This window comes from Panthera tigris, chromosome B3, assembly GCF_018350195.1.
Source record: "Panthera tigris isolate Pti1 chromosome B3, P.tigris_Pti1_mat1.1, whole genome shotgun sequence".
NCBI lineage: Eukaryota > Metazoa > Chordata > Mammalia > Carnivora > Felidae > Panthera > Panthera tigris.
The window spans coordinates 19,259,659-19,284,450 of record NC_056665.1 but is presented as its reverse complement, the minus strand read 5'-3'; the positions used below and the strand labels follow the sequence as shown (position 1 = coordinate 19,284,450).

The 24,792-nt window shown below is 44.2% G+C and overlaps 1 protein-coding gene across 4 annotated transcripts in view; it reads right to left on the bottom strand.

Annotated features, from left to right (window-relative positions):
• The window catches only part of LRRK1 (leucine rich repeat kinase 1), a 148,997-nt gene that overhangs the window by 66,057 nt on the left and 58,148 nt on the right, over positions 1-24,792 (bottom strand). For all 4 annotated transcript variants that reach the window (XR_006218453.1, XM_042988215.1, XM_042988214.1 and 1 more), the window contains exons 6-10: positions 24,304-24,452; positions 3,090-3,316; positions 1,739-1,866; positions 1,454-1,617; positions 494-631 (exon numbers count right to left, since the gene is read on the bottom strand). Coding sequence is in view for 3 of the 4 variants with exons in the window: in XM_042988215.1 (XP_042844149.1) it covers positions 494-631; positions 1,454-1,617; positions 1,739-1,866; positions 3,090-3,316; positions 24,304-24,452 (806 nt within the window). In the remaining variant the exon portion in view is untranslated. The remainder of the gene's footprint in view (positions 1-493; positions 632-1,453; positions 1,618-1,738; positions 1,867-3,089; positions 3,317-24,303; positions 24,453-24,792) is intronic.

The window sequence follows — 24,792 nt, the reverse complement described above, 5'->3', positions numbered from 1 at the left end:
TGGGTTGGGTGGGGCGGGGGGACTCGGGACTGTGGCAAAAGGCACTTTCCTGAATTCACATCCAAAGAAGCTTCTAACCCTCAGGAATTCCAGCTGGGGAGGGAGACAGGGGTGGGGGGTGGGGGGGCAATAAGGCCCCGCCTACAGTGCTCCCTCCGCTCTGCACACAGGCCTCAGTGGGCCCCGGGGGCGGGGGCGGGAAGGACAGAGCCAGAGCAGGTCAGACAGAGGGCTGCTGGGCTGTGCTTACAAGTTTCAACCCTGCAGAGTCCTGGTGGATAAAACCCCACGCTCCCCCTTCCCCTTCACATAGCTGTTTTCATTTGGCTCACTTCCTCCCAATCTTTGCTCATAAACATGCACATTTTTGACAGCTCAACATTTTTTGTTTTTGGTCTCAGAAGCTCAGGAGAAGCATGTGAATTGCACTGCAATGTAGAGCGATTTCCTCACAAAGGCTGAAAATGAGAAATAGAGGGCCTGTTCGACTCACATCAAGCTGGAAAAGCCCCAGGGGGACTTCTTTGAGAGCGTTTTCTGAGAAATCCGCATCCCTGAGGTGGTTTTTCCAAAAGACAGCCATTTTGTCTGGTAGAGATTCCAGGGCATTTTTGGATGCTCTACAACATTTCTAAGAGTTCGACAAGAAAGAGAATGAGACATTAGTTAGCTTGTCAAGTGCCGGAGGGCCTAGGAGAAAGACTGTTTCCAAACCTGATATTAAAAATCAGAATGCTACAATAAGCTTCTGTCATAAGTGCAACAGAGTCAAGACGCTACAAACTGTTATTGTCCTGTTTTCCTGTCCTTTTGCCCCAAGAAAGGGACGGGAATGGTTTCTTGAGGGAGACAAAGGTGGCTCATAGTCCTTTCCCTTCATTCCAGAACATCTGGCCCATTGTCCTTGGAAATAATGGCATCATTCAGGACCATGCTCCAGAGAGGAACAGTTTCCCACACACATATGTTTCCACCAGAATGTTAATGCTAGTGACAGAGAATTTCTTGGTTCAAAACCAATGGCAATAAAACATAAATATTCTTTATGGTATTCCATCTGTTTTAACAAGCAAACTTCCCAAGAAGCAAAACCACCATTTAATTGGCAGTGCTGTGGAGGCAGATGATTTCTGCTTCTTTATTCTGATTTCACAGCTATCTGAAAGGAACTGTGCCCCCATTCTGGGGCAGAAGTCTTCCTACACTGGACATATGAGCTGTGACTGTGGAAAGTTCTATGGGCATCATGGCGTGAACCTCAAGCCCGGAGCCAGGTGCTGGCTCTCACGTGAGTTACCTGCCTGAGACACTCAGGGGCTGGATGCTCTTGAGGGACACTTCCCAGGGTAAGAGGGGGACGGCAGTGCTACTACCCAGTGTGGCCACCCAGGGGGCGCAAGTGAGCGCACTGAGAGAGCCCTGGGTAATGACCAGCTTCTGGCACAATACTAACCAAAGGGCAGGCCCAGGCATCTGGAAACACCTTCAGGTTATTTCTGGAGACATTCAGATAACTGAGTGACTTGAAAGAATGAAGGAAAAGGGCAGGGAGTTCCGTCAATTTATTGTTAGAGATGTCGAGTTCCTGCAGCTTCCGCAAACCGATCCAGTTAGTGGCTAGGGGAAAATAAATAAATAAATGCATCAGTAAACAAACAAACAAACAAACAAACAAAAAAGGTCCTATCAAGAAGTACACCACAACAAAGTAAGTCAGGTTACTGATGATCCAACATACCACTTTCTTCTTCAAACAACTTTTCCAAGTAGTTTTTTGAAGCTGTCAATTTTTGAAGTTTTAAGAGGTGCAAGAATCCTGGTGGGAGATGGGGCAATTTATTGCTGGAAATGTCAATTTCCAGGAGCCTGTGGTTGGGGAAGAAGGAAGGCAAGGCATCAGAACAAAGAGGTAAAGCATCAAGGTTCCGTGTCTCTGCACACGTCTTTCTCTTTTCCCCTCGCACCAAGCTAAAGAGTGTGGGTTGAAAATGCAGAGTAGGATTGGTATTCATTGCATTAACTGTGTAGACAAAGAAAATCAACTGTCTCTTTTGTGGGCCCTGGTCTCACTGACTCATAGGGTTGCAAACCTTTCTCAATATATGATAGCAAAAGAAGCTGGTGTCCTGAAAGTTCCTGGAAGGCCACAGGGCGGTGCTTTCAGGCATCTGGAACCTGGTTAGGGACCCCCGCTCAGATGGCACTTGACCTTTAAATGTTTGTGTGCAGTTGGGGCACCTGGGTGGCTCAGTCAGTTAAGCGTCCGACTTCAGCTCAGGTCATGATCTCATGGCTTGTGAGTTCGAGCCCCGCATTGGGCTCTGTGCTGATGGCTCAGAGCCTGGAGCCTGCTTCGGATTCTGTCTCCCTATCTCTCTGCTCCCCCCCCCCCTTTCACGCTCTGTCTCTCCCTCTTTCTCAAAAATAAATAAACATTAAAAAATTAAATGTTTGTGTGCAACCTTCTTCCTCATGGGTTATGTCTGACCCTATGCTCTTTGCAACATTCTCCCTTAACTTTGCTTAGAGCCTTAGCTCTAAGGCTCAAGTCCTTCGGAAGATGGGGCTTTGCAGGTAGGTATCATCAGTACATCCATGTGCTGCAGGGGGAAGGTGCAGGCCTGTTCCCAGGCTCTCCCTCCCCCCCGCAAAAGGAGACCAGGAGTTGCCCACACTATCCACCCGCTGTTAATTCTTTCTATGACGCCTTTCTCACTTAACTTTCCCTGGGAGGTGGAATAAAAGCTTTGCACCAGCCAGGAGTATTTCAGCATCCTCTGATTCCTGTGTGCGAGACCAAGACTGGATGTCTCAGGCAGGCAGGTCTGCATGGCCACCAGTGGGAGTATAAATGTGGGCCGGACAAACCACCCTTCTAGACTTCTCTGCGTTCACCCCAAAAAGCAGGGAGGCCTTATTCCTCAGAGCTTGTATAAGGGCAGGCAGAACTTCTCTCCCATTCCTGAGAGTTTGTTTTCAAAACCACAAAGGACACTTAGGGAGTACGTGTAGGAGGAGGGCAGTGGTGGCGGCTGGGTGCGGAGGTCCCCATCCCCACTCTGGGAGGCCTGAGTGGGCCGAGTGCCCACCTGGAACAGATGATTTCATCCGATGACTGCACGCCAGGCAGCTCCCCCAGGTGGTTGTTGGAGAGGTTCAGCTTCCGGAGGTTGATGAGTCCCCAGGGGATGACGGAGGGGAGGGAAGACAGGCAATTGGCAGAAAGGTCCAGCTCTGTGATCTGGCAGGAGATGTCTATGAGCCAGTCTAGATCCACCCAGGGCAACTTGAGATGGGACCATTTCACACGCAGCGCCTGGATTTGGAGAAAGGAGAAAAGCACCCACGGATGGTGAGCCCACGGCCAACATAGGCTTGGGATAAAGCAATGGTTTATTCATGTGTGAGTCTGTCTGTTCATCTCGGCTGGAGTCCCTGGACGTCAGGATCTTGGCTGACTTGTAGCTGGCATTGGGGACATACCTGTTCCCATCTGCACCTGTGTCTCACAGGTAATCTCTGCAAGACTCCACCTCACTCTCCGGCCTCTAGAGGGAGGAAGCGTTACCTCTCACAGGGCAGGAATCAGCAGGAATGGCACCTGCTGTGTACAGGGGGGAGGCCACCCACACTTAGAGGAACCTCCCCAGACTGGAGCAGAAGGCTGAAGGTCTTCTGACCTCCCTCCAGGGGCCTCTTCCCTGTGATTAGAGATGCTGCTGCCGGCAACATGGAGGACCCCATGTTGGGTGCTTTGTGGATGGGCTTGCAGAGAGAGAGAGAGAGAGAGAGAGAGAGAGAGAGAGAGAGAGAGACACTGAATACACAATGGCCAGGCCATATGTAAAAAATGGAACTTTGACACACAAGCAGCAACCTGCCCAGAAAACTAACCCCCTTATCTGTAGTAACCAGCCCAGGAAGCCAGCCTGTTCTAAGCCAGACTCATAGGAAGCCAAGCCTCCATGGCTAACATCAATCCAGGAAGCTACACAATAGCTTCTGGAACTCAAATCGCCAGGGCTTGACTCATAATGGACAGCTTCACTAGTCTTTGGCCCTATGTCCAACTTAAACCAACCAGAGAAAGCCAAAATGCTCCCCCAACCAAACATGTAGAACACCCCCCCCCCCAGCCCCGCTTCTATTTAGCTGCCTCCAGCTTTCCCATTGAGAGCCTCCAGTTGGGAAACACCCAAGGCTTTCCCTTTTCCCCACTATAAAGCTTTCTCACTCTTCTGCCAAAACACAAGCGAACGTAGTTGACTCCCTTCCTACAGCAAGCTCTGAATAAATCGCCTTTGCTTTCCTCATCGGGTTAGTTTTTGTTTATTTCCACAAGGCAGAGTCAGAAAGGCCAGAAGCTTGCTGGTGTGTGGTGGTAAAAAGAGATCTGGTAAAAAGAGATCTGGTTAAGTACACACGAACAGGGCTTTTCTCTTTCTTCTGGATTATCAAAGAATTTGGGGCTCAGTTAGGTTTCGGTGGGGGGCGGGAGGAGGAAATCAGCTTCTGGGCTTGTTTCTCCAAAGCAGCTGGAAAGGCGTATGAGAAAATTAGAGGAACAAAAACCAGGGCTTGGCAGATGGGAAAATGTATTCACCAAGCCCATGGCGGGAAAGACCAGTAATAACTTGGGGTAAAGTTTGCTTTCAAAATTGGCAGCAGCAGACTGCTTATGTGGCCGCTAGATGGTGATAGTGTGTCGTCTTTATCTCCTTAGCTGAGCTGCCAGGATTGTAAAGGGTCGGGTCTATCACGCCCTCTCAAAGCTCTGGTCTTTGAACCAGGGGATGAAGGACTGTGTCTCTGTCTTATTTCTCTCTCCATTCACGTGGATGAAGAGAGACAGGTGATGGCATACTGGATTTCAGGACAAAAGAATGGAGTTTTAACTTCAGCTGATTTTTAAAAAAAGACAAGTCATTCTATTGCTGTTTCTACTGTCATTACTGTTCCCCCCACAATTTTTTATTTTGAAAAAGTTCAGAACTGCAGAAAAGCTGAACTTGGACACAGTGAGCACCCCTAAAATGCCCTGCACCTAGATACCACTGTTACTCTGTTGCCACATTTTGCTTTCTCTCCTTTCTCTCCACAGACACTTTTCATTTTTTGTGGAATCATTTCCAAGTAAATTAGCGCCACCAGGACACTTAACCCCTAAATACTTCAGCATGTATCTCTAAAGAACAAGAATATTTTTCGAGGTGACCTCCATTATTTATCATTTTCAAGGAATGAAATCGATACGATATTATCAAATCTACAGTCCACATTCAAACAGTCCCAGCCGTCCCAGACATGTCTTTTATAATTATTTTATGTCCTGATCCAGGATCCCATCAAGAATCACACACTGAATTTATTGGTCATGTCCCTTTACTCTTCTTTAAGCTAGAAGAATCCTCATGGCTTTTTATGTCTTTTCCAACATTGGCATTGCAATTTTTCAAGTCATTCCAGTTGTCTCATAGAATACCCCACAATCTGAATCTACTCAATTGTTTCCCAATGTTGAGATTCAAGTGAAGCATTTTTGGCAAAAATCTCAGACAATGATGAGTCCTACCAATTGGACCTCATGCGAGGGCAACCGATGTCAGGTTATTCCCCTGTTGGTGATGCCAGGCCTGACCTCTTGTTGAAGGTTGTGTCTGTCAGATCCCTCCTTTATAAAGGTACATTTTGCTCTTTGTGACTAATGAGCAAGCTGTGGGGTGATACTCTGAGACTAGTGAGTATCTTGTGTTCCTACATCATTTCATCCACTGATTTCAGCATCCACTGTTGACCCTGGCCTCAGTTAGTACACTGATGGTTGCAAAACAGTGATTTTTCTAAAATGATCATTCCTTCTACACTTGTTACTTGGCATTCTTCTGTGCAGAAGGGTGTCTCCCTCTCCTTTTAAGTATCACTATGGACTCATGGATTCTTTTTTTACTCAAAGTATTGCCATTACTATTATCATTATTTCTTTTGCTGCTCAGATCATCCCCAGTTTGGCCAGTGGGGGTCCCATCAACGGGGCTCCTGTGTTCCTCTGACATGTCCCTACATGTTTTGGGCACTTCCTTACTTCCTGGCAAGATAAGGTGCTCCAGTCTCTTCTGGTGCTTTCCAACCCCCAGCCCTGGAATCAGCCCCGATTCCCTTTAGCAGAAAATGGTATTTAGAAACCAAGATCTGGTGTTAGGTGTACCCACTGCTACTGGGGTGTCACTGCTTCTCAGCCCACTGATCCAACACAGCTCTGTGTTACACAGGAGTCCCTCCTGATGCCTTCATTTCAAATCCAGCCACATGCACTTCTCCCTAATCTTTCCATAATTCCTAATTGTATCACCCTTCATCTGGCTATTATTGGCTTTCATCTGTTAAATAAGCGGTTTGGACCTGATGATGTCTAAGTCACTTCTGGACCCAGGATTCTGTCTGGCTCATGTGCTTCGAAGGACAGTGTTCTCCTACCGGGAGCCTTGGGATAAGGAAGACAGCCAACCTAGGAGCAGGCTGGCAGGAAGGTCACTGTGTCAGGTTTTGCAATGTCAAGTCAAAGAAGGCCCTCCAAGGGCCTGGCTGCCTCCTCTTCCTGGGTTCTTGGAGACACACACAGGTCCCAGGCCCAGACAGCTGGACACAAAGCCAAGAGGGCTCAGATTGCAATCTGACTCTCCACTCACCCAATCAGAATGATTGGCCATTCTGGTCAATCAATATCAAGCGGATTGGACTTGAATGGAAACGGCAGCCAAATGTAAGCTGACGAGGAGGCTGATTTGGGTTTGATTTAAAAAAAAATTTTTTTTTTTAACGTTTATTTATTTTTGAGACAGAGAGAGACAGAGCATGAACGGGGGAGGGTCACAGAGAGAGGGAGACACAGGATCCGAAGCAGGCTCTAGGCTCTGAGCTGTCAGCACAGAGCCCGATGCGGGGCTCGAACCCATGGACCGTGAGATCATGACCTGAGCCGAAGTCGGACGCTTAACCGACCGAGCCACCCAGGCGCCCCTGGGTTTGATTTTTAACAATAAATCTTAGGTGTCTATTGAAAGTCTCATACATAAAACTATAAGACCATCAAAAGTAAATGAAAATGAGAAATGCATCAGAGTATTACTGTGACACGAACCACTTATGCTACAAATGCATTAGACATCCTTGGTGGATGAGCTTAGGTGTTCTTTCCCCACAATGGCAATCTCCCTCCGGCATCTCCTGCACGTTCTGGGAGTCCAGAGCTGCAGCTTGTAAGTGCATGAAGAGCAGGGACTTGACCTCAGGAGACTCTGAGCCCTGTGTCTGAGCCCCTCCAGGTGGGGGTCTTGGGCAAGTCGCGGTGGATGTGAATACCATCTTGGGCTTGGTCTGGCTCAACTCCCTTTATATGAACTTGCCTGCTGATTTTGTACTGTGCTAACTCAAACTATCTCCTATGCCCCAGCGGGTGTGGCCTGTCCAGAGCCTGGTCCACGTGCACCTCCCTGCAGAGCCTTGACTGACAGTGTCTGAAGGTCAGCAGCATGCCTAGCATGTAGCAGACACTAAATAAATGTTTGTGCAATGACAAGAATCAAACCACCGAGAACCGCAGTCCAATCCATATTCACACCTCTAACCACATCGATCATCCTAAGATGTCAAGGTCTGCTCTGAACTTTTCAGGCTCCCCACACCCCCCGCCTGAATGCAGCAGGACATCCGAGCTCCTTCCCTGGGCAGCCCCACATTGCCAGTCTCCCCAGCCTCTTTCCAGCTTTACACCTCCCTGTCTCCTACCTGCCCTCTGCTTGCCCTTTGCGCTCCTGTTGGCAGAAGGTTTGTGGAGTTAATAATTTGTTGTAGGTAGAAGAAGTTGGGGGATGGGCATGCTCCCAAGAGCAGAGGATTCAAGGCCAAGGATAAAGTGCCAATTAAAGCACAGCAACAGCCTGTTCATGAATGAACCACATGGCTCAGAAAGTGGACCCAACACTGAAATTCCTAGGTAGGCTGTGGGGACTAAGGGAGTGTGGCCTTGTTGTCAGTAACTGACTGTCCCATCTGCCAAAGGGCTGCTGGGGCTGCTGATAGTCCCCCCCGGAACGTGCGTTGTTTGGTAACACTTGGACATGTGGCAAACACATTGTGGGCGCTGACATTTTTTGTAAAAGCTTCTTCCTGAAAACTGGCCTTCTGTTGATGGTGGGTGTCATGAGGTCACTCAAGGACCAAGTTTCTGCAGGCCTAGCTGGCCGGCCTCTGCCTTCACACTCTGCTCTGCCACTACGATGAAGGGGGCAAGAAACCTCCTCCTGGCTCTGCACCCCGCTCCGGTTTCTCTCCCCTGGAATTCACAGTCCTCTTAGCTCCTGTCTACATCCTACTTGTGCAAGCTTCAGTGCAAGGACTGCCTTCCTCATCCCCAACCAGGGTCTGCATCGCCTCCAGTTACGTGACAGGGACACCACCTTGCTTCACTTGCGTTTGTACATTTAGCCACGTTTGCTTGAGTACTGTGATGTGTAAGCCATTCTGTGAGCACTGGGGCAGATGAGAGAAATGGCTTACCAAGTGGAACCAAGGCGCAGGGAGATTATGGTTTAAAGGACAGAAGTGTGTGTGTGTGTGTGTGTGTGTGTGTGTGTGTGTGTGTGTTAAATATGCATCTGGTCGCCCTAACTCATGGGTTTCTTTTTTCTTTTTTTTAATGTTTATTCACTTTTGAGAGACAGAGACAGAGCATGAGCAGGGGAAAGGCAGAGAGAGAGAGAGGGGGACACAGAATCTGAAGCAGTCTCCAGGCTCTGAGCTATCAGCACAGAGCCTGATGAGAGGCTCGAACTCACGAACCATGAGATTATGACCTGAGCTGAAGTCGGACGCTCAACCAACTGAGCCACCCAGGCGCCCCTAACTCATGGGTTTCTTGATCTTCATGGACTATGAGCAGGTGATGCTGACCACACAGCCACGAAAGAACACTTGTAGGGAAACCACACGTGCTTCTTTTTGGGGGCACTGTTCTAGCAGAAGAAAATCATCAGTAACAAGTGAGTGGCTGTGTGCGATTGAATTCCCCAGACACGAGGAAGAGGGGGAAGCAGATGCTGCCAGTTCCTAATATTTAGCTCTTTCTGGGTCTTACACCCGCCAGAGCTTCTGCAGGGTTGAAATTTGTTAAAGTCAAGCTCCCAGAGAAGTCAGAAAAAGCAGAAGTCTGAAAACAGGAAAACACACTCAGAATATAAACATCCTGGTATTGAGGAGGGCACCTTTTGGGATGAGCACTGGGTGTTGTATGGAAACCAATTTGACAATAAATTTCATATATTAAAACAAAAAGACTATAAACATCCTTGTGAAAAGATTTCTGGGCTTGGGAGCTGCAAATAAATGTGTGAGACTTCTACCTGGTCTTGGGTTGGTGTGAAAACTTTCATTTACAAAAGTTATTTGGGCGCACAAACACTGTAGGGTGCCCAAGTGTTTACGGAACAGTGAAAGGAGTCTAACCCACGCAAAGTTAAGAAGATAATAGTACACGTCACATGGAAACGGAGCCGGGTAAGCCCCGAAGCCTTCATTACTTACTTGTGTTTAGTCCGGGAAGGATCACAATAAACAAGGTTCTGGGGGACAGAAGCCAGCGATTGCATAATGAAATCCATGCACGCGGAATCGCAAAATCAAAGACAGCTGGATGCGGAGACCCCCCCCCCCCCCCAATTCACCAGCACTGTGGTTAAGGCACCCCCACTCCAGAGCAAACAGACAGATACGTGTTCCTGTTTGTCCTCAATCACGAGCCCTTTAAATTTCGGGCCAAAGAGAAGGAAGTACTACTCTTCCAGGAGGCACAGTGTGATGGCTTAGAAACATATTTCCTGGGACAGTGGTAGTGATTAGAATCGAATCAAGAAGGACTAGGTGTATGTAAGGGCATGGCTCAATACGGATAGTGATGTTTGGGGTGCTTCTGTGTGTATGAAAAACCTCCTTGTCCCGTAGTGGAGGCTGTGGTCCAGTTACCCGCCTTTACACAATCCTTCTTAAAGCCACCGGACACAAAATGTCACGGTGAGAGAGCCAGTGGACCACAATGATATCACTTATGGTTGCTTTTATGTCAGTGCAACCTTTATTGGTGGAAGAAAAATAATTGGTAAGTGGAGGGCTGTGGTCTACAAAGCTTTCAGCCTGGTTTTTAACGTTGACAGTTGCAGGTTGGTGGGGTGGGGGTGGGGGGTTGCGCTGAGGGCCTCTGTCATTGGTTAGGTGGAGAGCAGCCTCACTAGAGTAGAGGTTCGATGTTACATCGTTACTTGTCTCTGCGGGGGCCCACAGAGCAGAATTCGTACCTCTTCTCCCTGTCTTGCCAATTTATCATTCCTCCCAGTTGGTCAGCATTTGACCTGTGGCCTATGGTTAACTGTGTAAGAATCTTCCCTCCTAGAGACTATAAATCCCTTGAGGTAATCGACTGGAGCTCCATGACACTAGGGAATGATACAAAAAGGCAGCTTCTTGAATTAGTCTATTCAATCAAGACGTACATGTTAAAAGGGGATGGGGGAGGGGCACGTGGGTGGCTCTGACGGTTAAGCGTCTGAGTCTTGATTTCAGCTCAGGTCATGATCTCATAGTTTGTGAGTTCGAGCCCCACGTTGGACTCTGCACTGACAGTGTGAAGCGTCCTTGGGATTCTCTCCCTCCATTTCTCTCTGCCCCTCCCATGCTCACACATGGTTCCCCCCCCCGCCCCAAAATAAATAAATAAACTTAAAAAGAAATAAAAGGGGATGCAGGATAAATAGAATCTTCTAAAATGTATTTGTGAATCCTTGGCCAACATAAAACTCAAGCCCTTCTTTCTATGATTAAGCGAAAATTCCTGGGATGATGGCAGAGGGGTCTTCTCCTTGTTGAATCAGCCAGAAAGACAGGAACAACTTTCTGATAGGGAAAGGAGCAGTCAGGGCAACCAGACCGCTGCGGAGGCCACAAAACCAATGGGTCTAATCTAAACAGAACTGAATTGCTAAAAAGCTTGAGGAATAAACCCAAAGAAACCCTAAAAGTGAAGATGCCTGCAAATGTTCTCTGGGAAGCCCGACTGTGAGAGGAGGTCATGGATGACAAGGGTTTGGCTGGACAGAGGACCAGCATGTTGGGGACGGCAGCTCTGTCCCAGCCTCCTCGTGCGCGTGAGGGCTATGACACATAAGAACCGTCTGTGCCTGCCTCATCATCCCCAGGGGGAACGCTCCATGTGAGACCTTCCAAACCCCTGCCGCTCAAGTCCCTGCCAGAGTGTAGGGCTCTTGAGAAGAGAGGGAACATTCAGCATGTAAAGATGAGCAGGACACTGGATGTCTGCCCATGCACACAAAGTGGGCACGAGTGGTGGACCCAGGTCAAGGGCAACAGAGCGGCGGCCACAAGGATGGTGTTATGAGCTGAACTGCGTTCCCCATAAAAGATACGTTGAAGCCCCAATCCCCAGTACCTCCAAATGTGAGCTTCATTGGAAACAGGGTCTTTACAGAGATAATTAAGTTAGAATGAGGTTATTAAGGCGGGTCCTCATCTAATATGACTGACTGGTGTCCTTCTGAAAAGGGGAGACTGAGTCACAAAGGCAGATACATGCAGAGAGAGGACGGTGCAAAGACGTGCAGGGGAAAATGGCACGTTGCTGGGGTGACGGGTTTACAAGCCAAGGAAAGTCGCAGACTGCCAGCTACCACCAGAAGTTAGGAAGAGGCAAGGAAGGACCCTCCCCTGGAGCTGAGAGGGAACATAGTCCTGCTGCTGACATCTTGATGTCAGACTTCTGACCTTCAGAACTTGAGACAACACATTTCTCAACAACCAGTTTTTGGTACTTTGTTACGGTAGCAGTGATATAGAAGATAACAAGTGAAACGAAGACTACAGAAGTCAAGACCTGAGATCTTGGAACATCCCATCAACAGAGGCCCACATATTAAAAAAGGAAAACAAAGAAACAGAGATTCTTGAAGTCCAAAAGGATGCCTATTGAGATAAGTAGATTAGAAATATGATAAAAAGGTAAGGGAAAGGACAGCAAGATCGGTCATGAAATTAGCAAAAAGCCTGGGAGGGCTCCATAGTGTAAAGGAGCGTTTCAAAAGGGACCTGAGAATAACTACAGGGAGTAAAGGAAGGGACAGATAAAGAGAAAGGGGAGGTCAGCCTTCTTTTCAAACTCAGGAGGAAGATTAATTTTATGAGGCAGTTAATGAAATGACTGAGGAAAAACAATGTAATCTGTTCTGAAAAAGCATGTCTGCTCAAAATGCTGCAATATCAGAATTAGTATAGTGGTTCGCTGCCAATATCATTCAAGACAAACAAACACAAGGAAATATTACCATAGAAACCAGATCAATGGGACACAGAAGTACCAAAATAACTTACAAGCAAACCAATGATGGCATGTTCAACAGTATACACGGAACTGTCTGCTGCCTCCAAGGGCACACTCAAGGTCAGACTGTAGGGAAACCGTCTGGAAGTCGAGCTAGGATCACAGGATGACACATTCTTGGTGACTCTCTGCGATGCACGTACCGACTTTCCTGCCCACTCTTTCGGCTGACTCTCACAGTAACCTTGTAAGGTCAGGCACCATTTGTCCGTAAAGAAGCTCAGGGAGATCTGCTCAAAGGTAACAGAACCAGGATGGCGATGCAGGTGCCCAGTGCTCTGTCTGGTCCCATCCTACCATACCACCATGTTCCCATGGCTGTGGAAAAGCTGACACTGTTTCAAAGGCATGACGAGAAATAACCAAGGCTTCCTGAGAGTAATAAAGATACCCGAACAACCCCCACCCCAAAATACAGCCATGCTAAGTCTTTGTGCTCCAACCCAGGGCAAAAGGGAAAAGAAAAACTAATGAAAATTGAAGAAAAGTACCAGCAGACTAGGACAGATCCACTAAGCAAAAAATGAAGCGAGGAATTCCACAGGTACACACCGCCATAAAAATGGGAGACACCAATGGTAGGAGGCAGGAGAATGAGTTTTGTGTTCAAATAGGAAGGTGCACATTTACTGATTAAATTCTGAGTGTGAAGGAAAAGTAAATAGGAAAAAGGAAAAGGAAAAAAGGGAGCAGGGAGAGGCAAACATCTCTTGAGACAGAAGATAGTATCTTGTCTCAAGACCACGGCAAAGTACAGGTAGAACCAAGGATGGAGGCAGGATTAGAAGGTGGCCAATTCTTTGAACATGAAAACACGCCCTTTTAAGTAATGCGTGTGTGGCAGAGAGAAACCAAGTCACAACAGAATCTATTTTTAGAACAACAAAAACATTAGAAGTAATGAAAAAGAAAATGCACAACTCTGATCAGAATTGCAAAAAGAAAAAGTGAAACATTGTAAACCAGCCCCACCCAAGTTAGAAAGCTAAAAGAAAACAGGAAAATTAGACCAATTAGACTAAGCGTAGAAAAACAGGAAAATTAGAACAAGCACAGAAAAACCAGAATGAAGTGAAGACAAGGAAGATAATAAAGCCAAACAAACAGGAAAATTAGAACAAGCACAGAAAAACCAGAATGAAGTGAAGACAAGGAAGATAATAAAGCCAAGATAAATAAAGCGAATTCAAGGGTCTTTGAAATAATAATAATAAAGTCAATAACAAAAGACTAAATAAAAAAAAGTTTAAATGTACTTTTAATAATCTGAGAATGAAAATGATCATCTGACAACCGTGTAAAAACAATGTTTAAGTTATGGAAGGTGTTGTCCTTGGCCACAGGTAACAAACCAAATAAAGATGTTGAAATTGCAGATTCACTTTCAAAGATAGAAATTCTCAAAGTGACATAAACAGAGAAAAAACAAAATCATGTACATAAGACAAACAAATAAGGAAAATAACTAGTGGCTCACTGCCCAAAGTTTCCTAATTCAGTATGTGTCTTTTTTAGTATTTTATCCCAAAGTTTTAACTTTTATTTTTTTATTAATTTTTAAAAATTCCAATGTAGCTAACGTACAGTGTTATATCAGTTCAGGTGTACAATACAGTGATTCGGCAATTCTGTATATTACTCAGAGCACATCAGGACAAGTGCACCCCTCAATCCCCATCACCTACTTCACCCATCCACCCAGTCACCTCCCCTCTGGTAACCCTCAGTTTGTTCTCCATAGTTAAGAGTATCTGAACGCCAAAAAGTGTTTAATAAAATTTATCACTTTTTCTTCACTAAATTTTTTAAAATAAAGAGAAGGGCTTTTTTTTTTCTTTAAACATTCACTGTGTGTTTTTTTTTTCCCCTGTAGTATTTCAGTCATTCCTTTTAAAAATGGGAAGCTTACAAGAAATATTCCGTCACTAGTTCCAAGTTAATTTTGCCAACATCTATTTGAGAAGGGGCGGGGGGAGGGGGAACACAAGAAATAAAATGTCTGCAGTTAACTAAACTATTTAGCTTATTATTGAGCAAACCTTTGCTTCTTCAACTTAAAAATTTTTTTTTAACATTTATTTATTTTTCAGAGACAGAAGGAGACAGAGCACAAGTAGGGGAGGGGGCAGAGAGGGAGGGAGACACAGAATCCAAAGCAGGCTCCAGGCTCCGAGATGTCAGCACAGAGCCCGATGCGGGGCTCAAACTCACGAGCCAAGAGATCGTGACCTGAGCTGAAGTTGGAGGCTTAACTGACTGAGTCACCCAGGCGTCCCTTCCTCAACTTTTAAACAAAGACAAAAATTTCTACCTTCCAGGACTGTATAGGGGAATAAAGCAGAACGTCTGCCAAAGTTGTCAGCTATGAAGTCTTATGTAAATGGGAGGTTACTGCATCTATAAAATTTCATCCATCCATCCGTCCATCCATCCATCCATCCATCCATCCATCCATCCATCCATCCATCTATCTGTCCATCCATCCATCCATTCACGCATGCAACCATCTGTTCATCTTTCCCAGGCCCTACACTGGGGGTCAAACACAAAGCAAATTGGCTAACTCCCCTGCTTTTGAGAAGCTTCCAGTCAGATGGCAGAGCTGACATTATACAATAATGTCATCCAGACAATCTCAAACCTTGTTAAGTGCTGTGAATACAATGGACAGGAAGCTCTGAGAGACATAAGGGGATCTGACCAGGCCTGTGGATCAAGGAAGGCTTCCTGAGGATGTTGTGTGGGGGTTACGATTTGAAGGGTGTCCTAGGGTCAAGGAACAGTGTGTGCTAAGTGCTGGGGAGACAGGCATGCTTCTTCCTGGCTATGTGGTATCCACCCTGCACGAATGGTACAATTTCGCCTGCTGCTGGACGTTTTTTTCCCTTCCCCTAATTTCTTCTTATTATAAATAGCAGGGTGTTGACCACGTTTGTGGGAATAGCTTTTTTTCCTTTTAAATTATGTCCTAGAGGTATCTCTCAGAAAGGAAATGACAAATTCAGAACAGTTCACTGGGAGAAAGAGTTTTATGGGTTTTGTCACATGATGCCAATAACTTTGCACACATACGGAATAGATTTACAGTGCCAGCAGTAAGGCCTTGGTGTGCCTATTTCTCTATGACCCCGCCAAGTGTCTTACTCAGCATTAATATTTATTTTTGCTAGTTTAACAGGTTTCTGTCAGTTCTTTTAAGTTGCTTTAATTCAACTTTCTATAATTATCATTGAATTTATGTATGTATCCATGCCATGATTTGCTGCCTGTGTTTTCTTATATGTAAATTAATCCTTAATTTCTCTCAATTTCTTACTCAACAGAATTTATGAGCAATGTGGTGGCAAGGGCCATGGTTCTGGCTTGGTTACCCCTGAGTCCCGAGCACGTAGCAGGTGATCTATAAACACTGGCTGAATTAAATTCAGTTATCGCCTGCCATGTACATTCTACCAATGATCTATTTTGAATTTAAGTTTTGGTCAGTTTTTTTTTTCAAAAATCTTCTATTGCTCTCTTTTTTATATTTCTTTTCAAAATTATATTTTCCTATAAGTGTTTGGCTTTAATATATAAATCACTCATCTGATTTCTGGCGATGTACCTTTATATTTGTAAAAAACTTGGTAATGTAATCATCTCTCTTTCACAACTGGGATAAATGCCCTTGTAAAAATATATTCTGATGGGTTTCCAGTGTTTAACTCACCTGTCTGAAGTGTATTTGCATCGCTACAGATGTAATTGTCTATATACTGATACCCACCATAGCAACCACATCTGATACTGTTTCTTTGCACTCTTTCCTTACTGTGTTTTCCAGTTTGTCATTTAAGCTCAAATCATAGTTTTAATATTTCTGCATCTCTGTTTTATTCATCAGTTTCTTCATTTTAACTAAATACAAGTGGTTTCTTTCACTGCTGTTTCATATCATGGTTTAAGATCTGGGAGGAAGTCTGTCACAAAAGCCTCCTTGAAAGGTTATCCTGTGTCCTTGCTCACTTCCTCTACTGTATAACCTCACTACCCTATTTCAAGTTCTAAGAAGAACTAACAGCATGGATGGTATAGCCAGAAAGCGTCTGGAGAAGGAAGGCATGAGGGCAGGGAAAGATTCAGTATTTGGAAACTGGAGAAGACAGACATGTGTAGAATCATCAGCTAAATTCCTCACGAAAGCACAAGAAAGGTCGAATTGATGGACAGAGGCCGTAACAGTCCTGAGGTCTGAGTTCGTGACTTTTCGAGGGGCTGGTGAAAGGCTTTCTCTTCCTCTCACACAAGCAAGTGGTGAGAAGGGCAGGCCCCGGGTGGTGAGTCTGCTCCCAGAGCCGCCTCCTACCCGCTGGGGTGCTGCTCCTCCAGAGACTGAATTCTGGGGACACCAGTTCCTACACCTGTTACACTGCCAGCTGTGAGGAGGGTGTGAGGGTCTAAGAAGGTGGGAATGTGCATACGTCGAAATACTCTGGAAAGCATAAAACTCTTTTTTTTTAATACTTATTTTTGAGAGAGAGAGAGAGAGAGAGAGAGAGAGAGAGAGAGAGTGGGGGAGGAGCAGAGAGAGAGGGAGACACAGAATCTGAAGCAGGCTCCAGGCTCTGAGCTGTCAGCACAGAGCCCAACGTGGGGCTCAAACTCATGAACCCCGAGATCATGACCTGAACCAAAGTCGGATGCTTAACTGACTGAGCCACCCAGATGCCCCTGGAGAGCATAAAGCTCTTGAATAAAAACTCTTTGCATCAAGCAGTAGGCCTAACCCAAGACAAGGGTGTTCCCCAGAGGACTCAGTGTCCCTCAGAAAAGGCTTCTTGCATGGAGCATCTGGGTGGCTCAGTTGGTTAAACTTCCGACTTCAGCTTGGATCATGATCTCACGGTTCGTGGGTTTGAGCCCCTCATCGGGCTCTGTGCAGACAGCTTGGAGCCTGGAGCCTGCTTTGGATTCTGTGTCTCCCTCTGTCTCTGCCCCTCCCCCACTCACACTGTCTCGCTCTCTCTCTCAAAAATAAATAAACATTAAAAAAAAGAAGAAAGAAAAGGCTGCTTTCCCATGGGATTTCAGGTGCTCTCGCCCGACCTGTCAGTCAATCCGTCAGCCACTCATGAAGGCCCCAGCAACAGCCAAGAGGCCATATTTGCTGCTTCCTATCCTTTCTGAGCATCCTGCAAACACAAATCCTTGGACACCACCCCCACCCCTACCCCTCCCGCCCCAGATCACGTGGATGGAGAAGAGCTGCTTCAGCTCGGAAAATGTGCAGCCAGAACGTTTGTTCCTGGGCACAGACACAGGCATCTGAATGGTGGGCCACCAGGAATTTTTAAGGCACATAAGCCAGAGCTGATCCAAAAAGTGATGATGATGACGAAGATGATGATGATGGTAAATGATAACCAATGTTCCTCTCTAGGCGAGCTGCCCAATTTAAAACCATTAGAGACTTTTAGAAGGAAATTAACAATTTCTCCATTGGGTTGCCTCAAGATTAATTCCAGTTCTTGTCTACTTGCAATACTCAGAGCAGCCCCAGAAAGCCCTATTGCCAGGCCTGCTAACTGCTTGAATGGAGACAAACATCATGGCTATTCCAGGACCTGCTCAGGCCTTTCCTGGCATTTCTGAGTTTTCCTGTTCCTTTCTGGGCATGCCAAATGTTGCTATTTCTCATGGCAACAAAGCAAACATTGACAGGACCTCTGCCATGAACACAGGCCGTCTCGTTAAACTTTCAGGCAAGGGTTTGGCAGCTTTCAAGAGGGGGGCCAGCAAACCAGAGCCAGGAAACAGCTCCGGCCAGGTCCGACTTGGCTTTGTGTTTGCTCTTCTAAAAGTATGTCCAGACCACGTGGTGTGGGTTCTGGGACCTTCCTCGCCAAACACCAACACAACCTAAGCAACCTGCTGTTGCCAGTGGAAAATCAATGTGGACTTTTCTGCACTTCCCCATTTGTGGGCAGAAGCAGGTTCTGGCAGTCTGACCCGAAGGCACGCAGGAAGGCTCTGAACCTTCACTGGCTCTGGCTTCCACAGAGGCAGTGATTATACACAAAATACCCACCAGCTGGTGGAGGAGGCAGAGCATAAAGGCACAGAAAACAAGAGGACTACTTCTGCAAGGTCACTGCTGCGAACACCAGCAAAGGCAAGGTAGTTTTCAGGCCGTGCATCCATGGCAGCAAAGCACCCTTGTAACAATGGCTCTTGCCTAATATTCTGAGCCCAAAATGCCAGTTCAGACCCACTGCTCACCTGGAAAGGTAGCAGCACTTACCTCTGGCTCCTGAGTCATCCTTCCTGATTGCTGGGTCCCTCTGGACTGTGCCTGCCTCCCTTTCCTCTGCCAGAAGCACGGAAGGAATGTGCTATCATAGGTTAGAGATCACAGGCAGCCCGACACACCCACTGCCAGACACAAAGGCACTTGCCTTTGAAATTCACGTGAATAATCAAAATACCACCTGTTTTGGGGAAGCCCAAAAAATCCTTATGACTCAGTCTGCACTGTAAAGTTCATTTTCTCTTCTGGGCCACGGAGAAGAAAAGTGACATTGTCTTTTCTTTGTCTACTCCTTCTAACATGCAATAATGACTTTTATGCTCTATGACTATCTTGGCAAACGTAGCAGGATTTACCCTGGAAAAGATGGCAGATATAGATGCCAACCATTTCTGCTTTTAACCTTTAGCCAAGAAAATCAAAGTCACTGGCTCTCAAGCTTGGGGGCACACTGGAATCACCTGGGGAATGTTTTACACTAAACTGATGCAGGTCCCACCCACGATTCAGATTCAATCAGTGTAGGGTATGACAGGAGCACTGGGATTCTTAGAAGTTCCCAGGGAGTCCATGTACAGAGAAATATGATAACCGCTGATGAACTTGGGAGGTACAGTTCAGGAATCAAGAAATGGGAAAAGCCCTGAGTTCAGAAGACTCAGGTTCTGGTCTGAGTATTACTGCTTAGTATTTGCTGTCCTTGGACAAGTAACAGAATGTCTCTAAACCATAATATTTTTATCTGGAAAACAGATTATATCCCTGCAGTTCATACCAAGGTGTTGTAGGGATCAAATAGGGTAAGAAGGTGTTGGGAAAAACACCAAGGACAATATAAAGGTAGAGGCTGGATGGTCACTATTTCCTTTACAACATGAGGTTAATCTTTAACATTTATTGTACATTTACTATTGATAAGAATATTGGTACTCTTTATGTTATTTATTTATTTTCAAAAATTTTATTTTTACGTAATCTCTACACCCAGTGTGGGGCTGGAGCTCACAACCCCAAGATCAAAAGTTGCATGCTCTAATGACTGAGCCAGCCAGGCACCCCTGGTATTCTTTAAAAACTACAAAACCAGCAAATAAGGGACCAGTTAAAAGGAAATAGCGATGAATAGAATATAAAAAGATGGGAGTAATAAGTCAGTATGACAGGTACCACATAAATGTGAATTGAGTGGATTCCTGAAAGACACACTCTCAGATGGGATTAAAAACTAAATGCTGTTTATAAAATACACCTAAGACAATCAAAAAACTGAAGATAAATGTCTGGGAAAACTTATAAAAGGTTGATTCAAAAAAAAAAAATAATGTCCTGGGGCCATGTGAAGAGCAGACAATCCCAATTTTAATGATAGAAGCATGAACAGGATTAAAGCGGTTATTTGACATAATGAAATAAGTCAAAATGGGTCCTAAAGCCATAAACCAGGCATATGAAGCAAAAACTTATAGAACCATGTGACAAGGTAGAAAAAAAAATCAGAAGCAGGAAATACATATATACACATAATACATAAACATGTATTTTATAAATGTTTATGTGTACATCCATGTGTATATTTCAGATTCTGATAAAGAAAGCCAGCACAAATTGATAGCACACAAAATATTTGAATAATGCAAATGACAAGCTAAAATTAGGGGGAAAAAAAGACTGAAGTATTTAACTTAGTAAATCTAAAAAAGAACTCCAATAATAATAGCTATTTTCTATTAGGTACTTATCATGTGCCAGGCATTGTTTTTAGAATGTTACAAATATTACCACATTTAACTGTCAAGCATCCCTCTGAGACAGATACTTTATCTCTCTTTATCTTTCTTATCTTTCAGATAAGGAAACAAAACAGAGAAGTAAAGTTACCATATGAAGGTCCTAGAGCAGTGAAGTCTGGAGCCTGGATTAGCCCAGGAAATCTCACACCGCAATACCCAAAATACTCAAAGACAAACACTCAGTATTCAAAGAGGGAGATGTGATGATTTTAGTATAAAGATAAAATTAATAAGAAACAAACAAACCATTAAATACATACATACATACATACATACATACATATATAAATCTAGCAAGTCCTTTGACAAAACCACTAAAACATATAAATCCCTGGCTGGTCTGATTAAGTTTAATTTTTTTTTTTTTTTAACATTTATTTAGTTTTGAGACAGATAGAGACAGAGCATGAGCAGGGGAGGGTCACAGAGAGAGGGAGACACAGAATCCGAAACAGGCTCCACGCTCTGAGCTGTCAGCCCAGAGCCCGATGTGGGGCTCGAACTCACGGACCGCGAGATCATGACTGAGCCAAAGTTGGACGCCCAACCGACTGAGCCACCCAGGCGCCCCTAAGTTTAAAAGAGAAAAAGTAAAGTAAAACTGTCCAACATCATAAATGAAAAGGGAAATTTATCATCATCATTTGTTACATCAACAAATTAAAGTAGAAAAGTTTCATGAATGTATCAATAGCTGCCAAAAATTCCAAAAAGGAATTTGACAAAATCCCGCAATCTTCCCTTATAATAAAAACTCTTAAGCAGAAAAAAAGATATGGAAACTACCCAAATATAACAACAGTCTATATACCAAAAATCTACAGCAAATGCCTATAGATTGCTCAGGACAAGACCTTTAAAATCAGGAACAAGAGAGATGCATCTCTATCATGATGATTCAACTTTTGACATTTCTAGTGATACCACAGGACATGAAATAAAATGCATTATATAAATATTAGAGAAGGAGAGACAAACCTATTTGGAATTTGCAGATAACTTAATCACATGCCTAAAAGTTTCAAGAACTCTTCTAAAAACTTAGAATTAATAAGAGAAGTTGGCAAAGGGACTGGATTAAACATAAATAAACAAAAGAGCTTTCCTCCATATCAGTAACATCAGGTTGAAAACAGACATGGAAAAGAATTGTATTTTATTCAAATAGTGGGAAAAGCAATAAACAAGACAGGTCCAGGTTCTTTATGAATAAAACTATAAAATCTTTTTAAAGTATGAAAAATAAAAATATAAAATAAAATTCAAAATCTCATTAAAGAACATAAAAGCTACACAGAGTCATTGCTGGAAATGCACAAAATGGAAGAACAAATGTGTAATAACAGTCAATATATTTTCAAAGAAAAAACCCAAATAGCAAGTAGAAAATATGCATTAATAGGCTGTAAGACTAAAAAAAAAAAATGTCTATTATCAAAAAAGTATGGCATTTACCTAGAAATAGATTAACAGGCCAGTGGACCAGTACAGAGAATCCCAAAATCCATACAGATAGATCCTGGGGAAAATAGCCATGGTGACATCTCAATTCAGAAGGAAAAGGAAGTTCTATTTAAAAGATTGTGCTGGAATAACTGAACATCCATCTAGCAAAGGTGAAAGCTAGATTCCCTCCCTCATACCACACATACAAATACATATCACAAAAATTAAAGCTTAAAATATAAAAAATAAAAGAATAAAAATATTACAAGATGCCCCAGGAGGAGAATATTTATATAAAATTGAGGTGGGAATGACTTTCTTATATAACCCAGATGCCATAAGAAAAAGACATACCTGATTACATATTCTTGTATCTTTGTTATCACAAAAGATAACAGACAAAAAAGAAAAATAAGGAATTGGAGAAAATATTGGCAATATGTATGATTAAAAAACGTTTAAAATCTGATATACAAAAGGTCCTCCAAGATGAGAAGAGATGACCAACCCTTTAGGAAAATAATCAACAAATAGTAACAAGCAACTAATGTGAATGAGGGGAAATGCAAATAGTTCATAAAGATATGACAAGATGTCTGATATTGTTAATAATAATAGCGTGGCCAGTAAAACAAGGAGCTCTCAGGGGCGCCTGGGTGGCTCAGTCAGTAAAGCATCTGACTTCGGCTCAGGTCATGGTCTCATGGTCCGTGATTTCAAGCCCCACGACAGGCTCTGTGCTGACAGCTCAGAGCCTGGAGCCTGCTTCACAGTCTGTGTCCCTTCTCTCTCTGCCCCTCCCCTGCTCATGCTCTGTCTCTCTCTCTCAAAAGTAAATAAACATTAAAAAAATTCACACAAACAAACAAACAAAAAAACAAGGAGCTCACATTTTCATCCAACAGACTGATGAAAATTAAAAGGCTTCTGGATATCTAGAGCCAAGGGAACAGAGATTGCCCATATAATGTTGGTGAAAGTGTGAATCCCCATAGGTTTTTGAGAAAGTGATCCACTTTTAGGATTTAGATCTACAGAAGCAAATATCCTAGAAAACCAGGCTGTATTACAAGGGGCAAAACGGAGAAATAACCCAAATGTCCACCAACAGGAAAAGGGCGGAGGCAACTAAGCTACATTTACTCGATACATTTATTTATTTGTTTGTTTGATTATTTATTTATGTATGCTTATTTATGTATTTATTTTGAGGGAGAGAGAGAGAGACAGAGCGAGTGGGGGAGGGGCAGAGAGAGAGAGAGAGAATCTCAAGCAGGCTCTGCACTGTCCGCGCAGAGCCTGATGTGGTACCTGATCTCACAAATTGTGAGATCATGACCTGCGCCAATATCAAGAGTCAGATGCTTAACTGACCTTAACTGACCTTAACTGCCACCTAAGCATCTCAGGCATGTATTTAAAAGAATGGCTTTTAGCCACATTGACTGATCTAGAGTGCTAGATTTAAAAAGCCAAATTGGGGGCACCTGGGTGGCTCAGTCAGTTAAGCATCCAACCCTTGATTTCAGCTCAGGTCATGGTCTTATGGTTCGTGGGATCGAGCCCCCAGTTGGGCTCCACACTGTCAGTGTGGAGCCCACTTGGGATTCTCTCTGCCCCTCCCCTACTTGTTCTCTCTCTCTCTCTCTCTCTCTCTCTCTCAAAATAAATAAATAAACATTAAAAAAAAATAAAAAGCCAAATTGATGTTAATGGAAGTAACGCAACATGATTTTTTGTTATTACAATGGAAAACTAACTAAAACCACATTCTGCATGTTTTTCCAGTTTAATTCAGATATAATTGACATATAATATTGGGCAAGTTGAAGGTGTACAACTTGACTTAATACACTTATATGTTGCAAAATGATTACCACCATAGTGTTAACTGACACCTGTATCATGTCACCTAATCATCATTTCTTTTCTGGGGTGGAACATTTAGGATTTACTCTTTCAGCAACTTTCAAGTATATGATACAGTATTATTAACTGTAATCACAAAGCTGTATATTAGATCTGCAGAACTTCTTTGTCTCATAAGTGAAGTTTATACAGTGTGACCAACATCTCTGCATTTTCTGCACCCTCCAGCTCCCGGCAAAGCATCTACTCTGAGTTTCTATGAGTTTGGCTTTTTCTGATTCCTCACATAAATAAGATCATACAGTATTTGCCTTTCTGCGTCTGACTCATTTCATTTAGCACAACGTCCTCAAAGTCTATCCATCTAGTTGAAAATGGCAGGATGTCCCTCTTTCTTGTGACTGAAAAGTATCCGATCATATATATGTACCACTTCTTCTTTATCCATTCATCCATAGGCAGGGACAACTCACCATTTTTCCCGGACAGTTGCTGGACAAGGTGCTAGCCTCAATGAAGTACTTCCTGAGGAGATGTTTGCTGGGGTCAGGACTGTCCAATAAGATGTAGGAACAGAAGAAGGCCCCATGCCGAAGCAGGAATATGGCGATGTCTTCATTTCCTAAAGGACAGAAAATGGGAAGCTAAGGTCATTCATATGTAGAGTGTGGCACAGCTGTCCAAAATGGCGGACGCTAATATGTGAAATGGGAACGCAAAGGGTAGTTGTGCTGGTAGAGCTCCTCTACTACTTCCCTTGAGGCGTCAAATTCCTGTTAGTGAGAGACTTTTTGTGGGACCCTGACCTGTGGTGTGCCTCCTACTACAGTCCCATTTGCCACAGTTGGTCCCTGTCACTGAAATCCCCTTGCAGGGGTGAGTGGGGCAAATGAGGGAAGGTGCAGACATCTTGAAAAAGAGGCAAATAATGGAATTTTCAAATGTCTCCATACAGGCTCTTT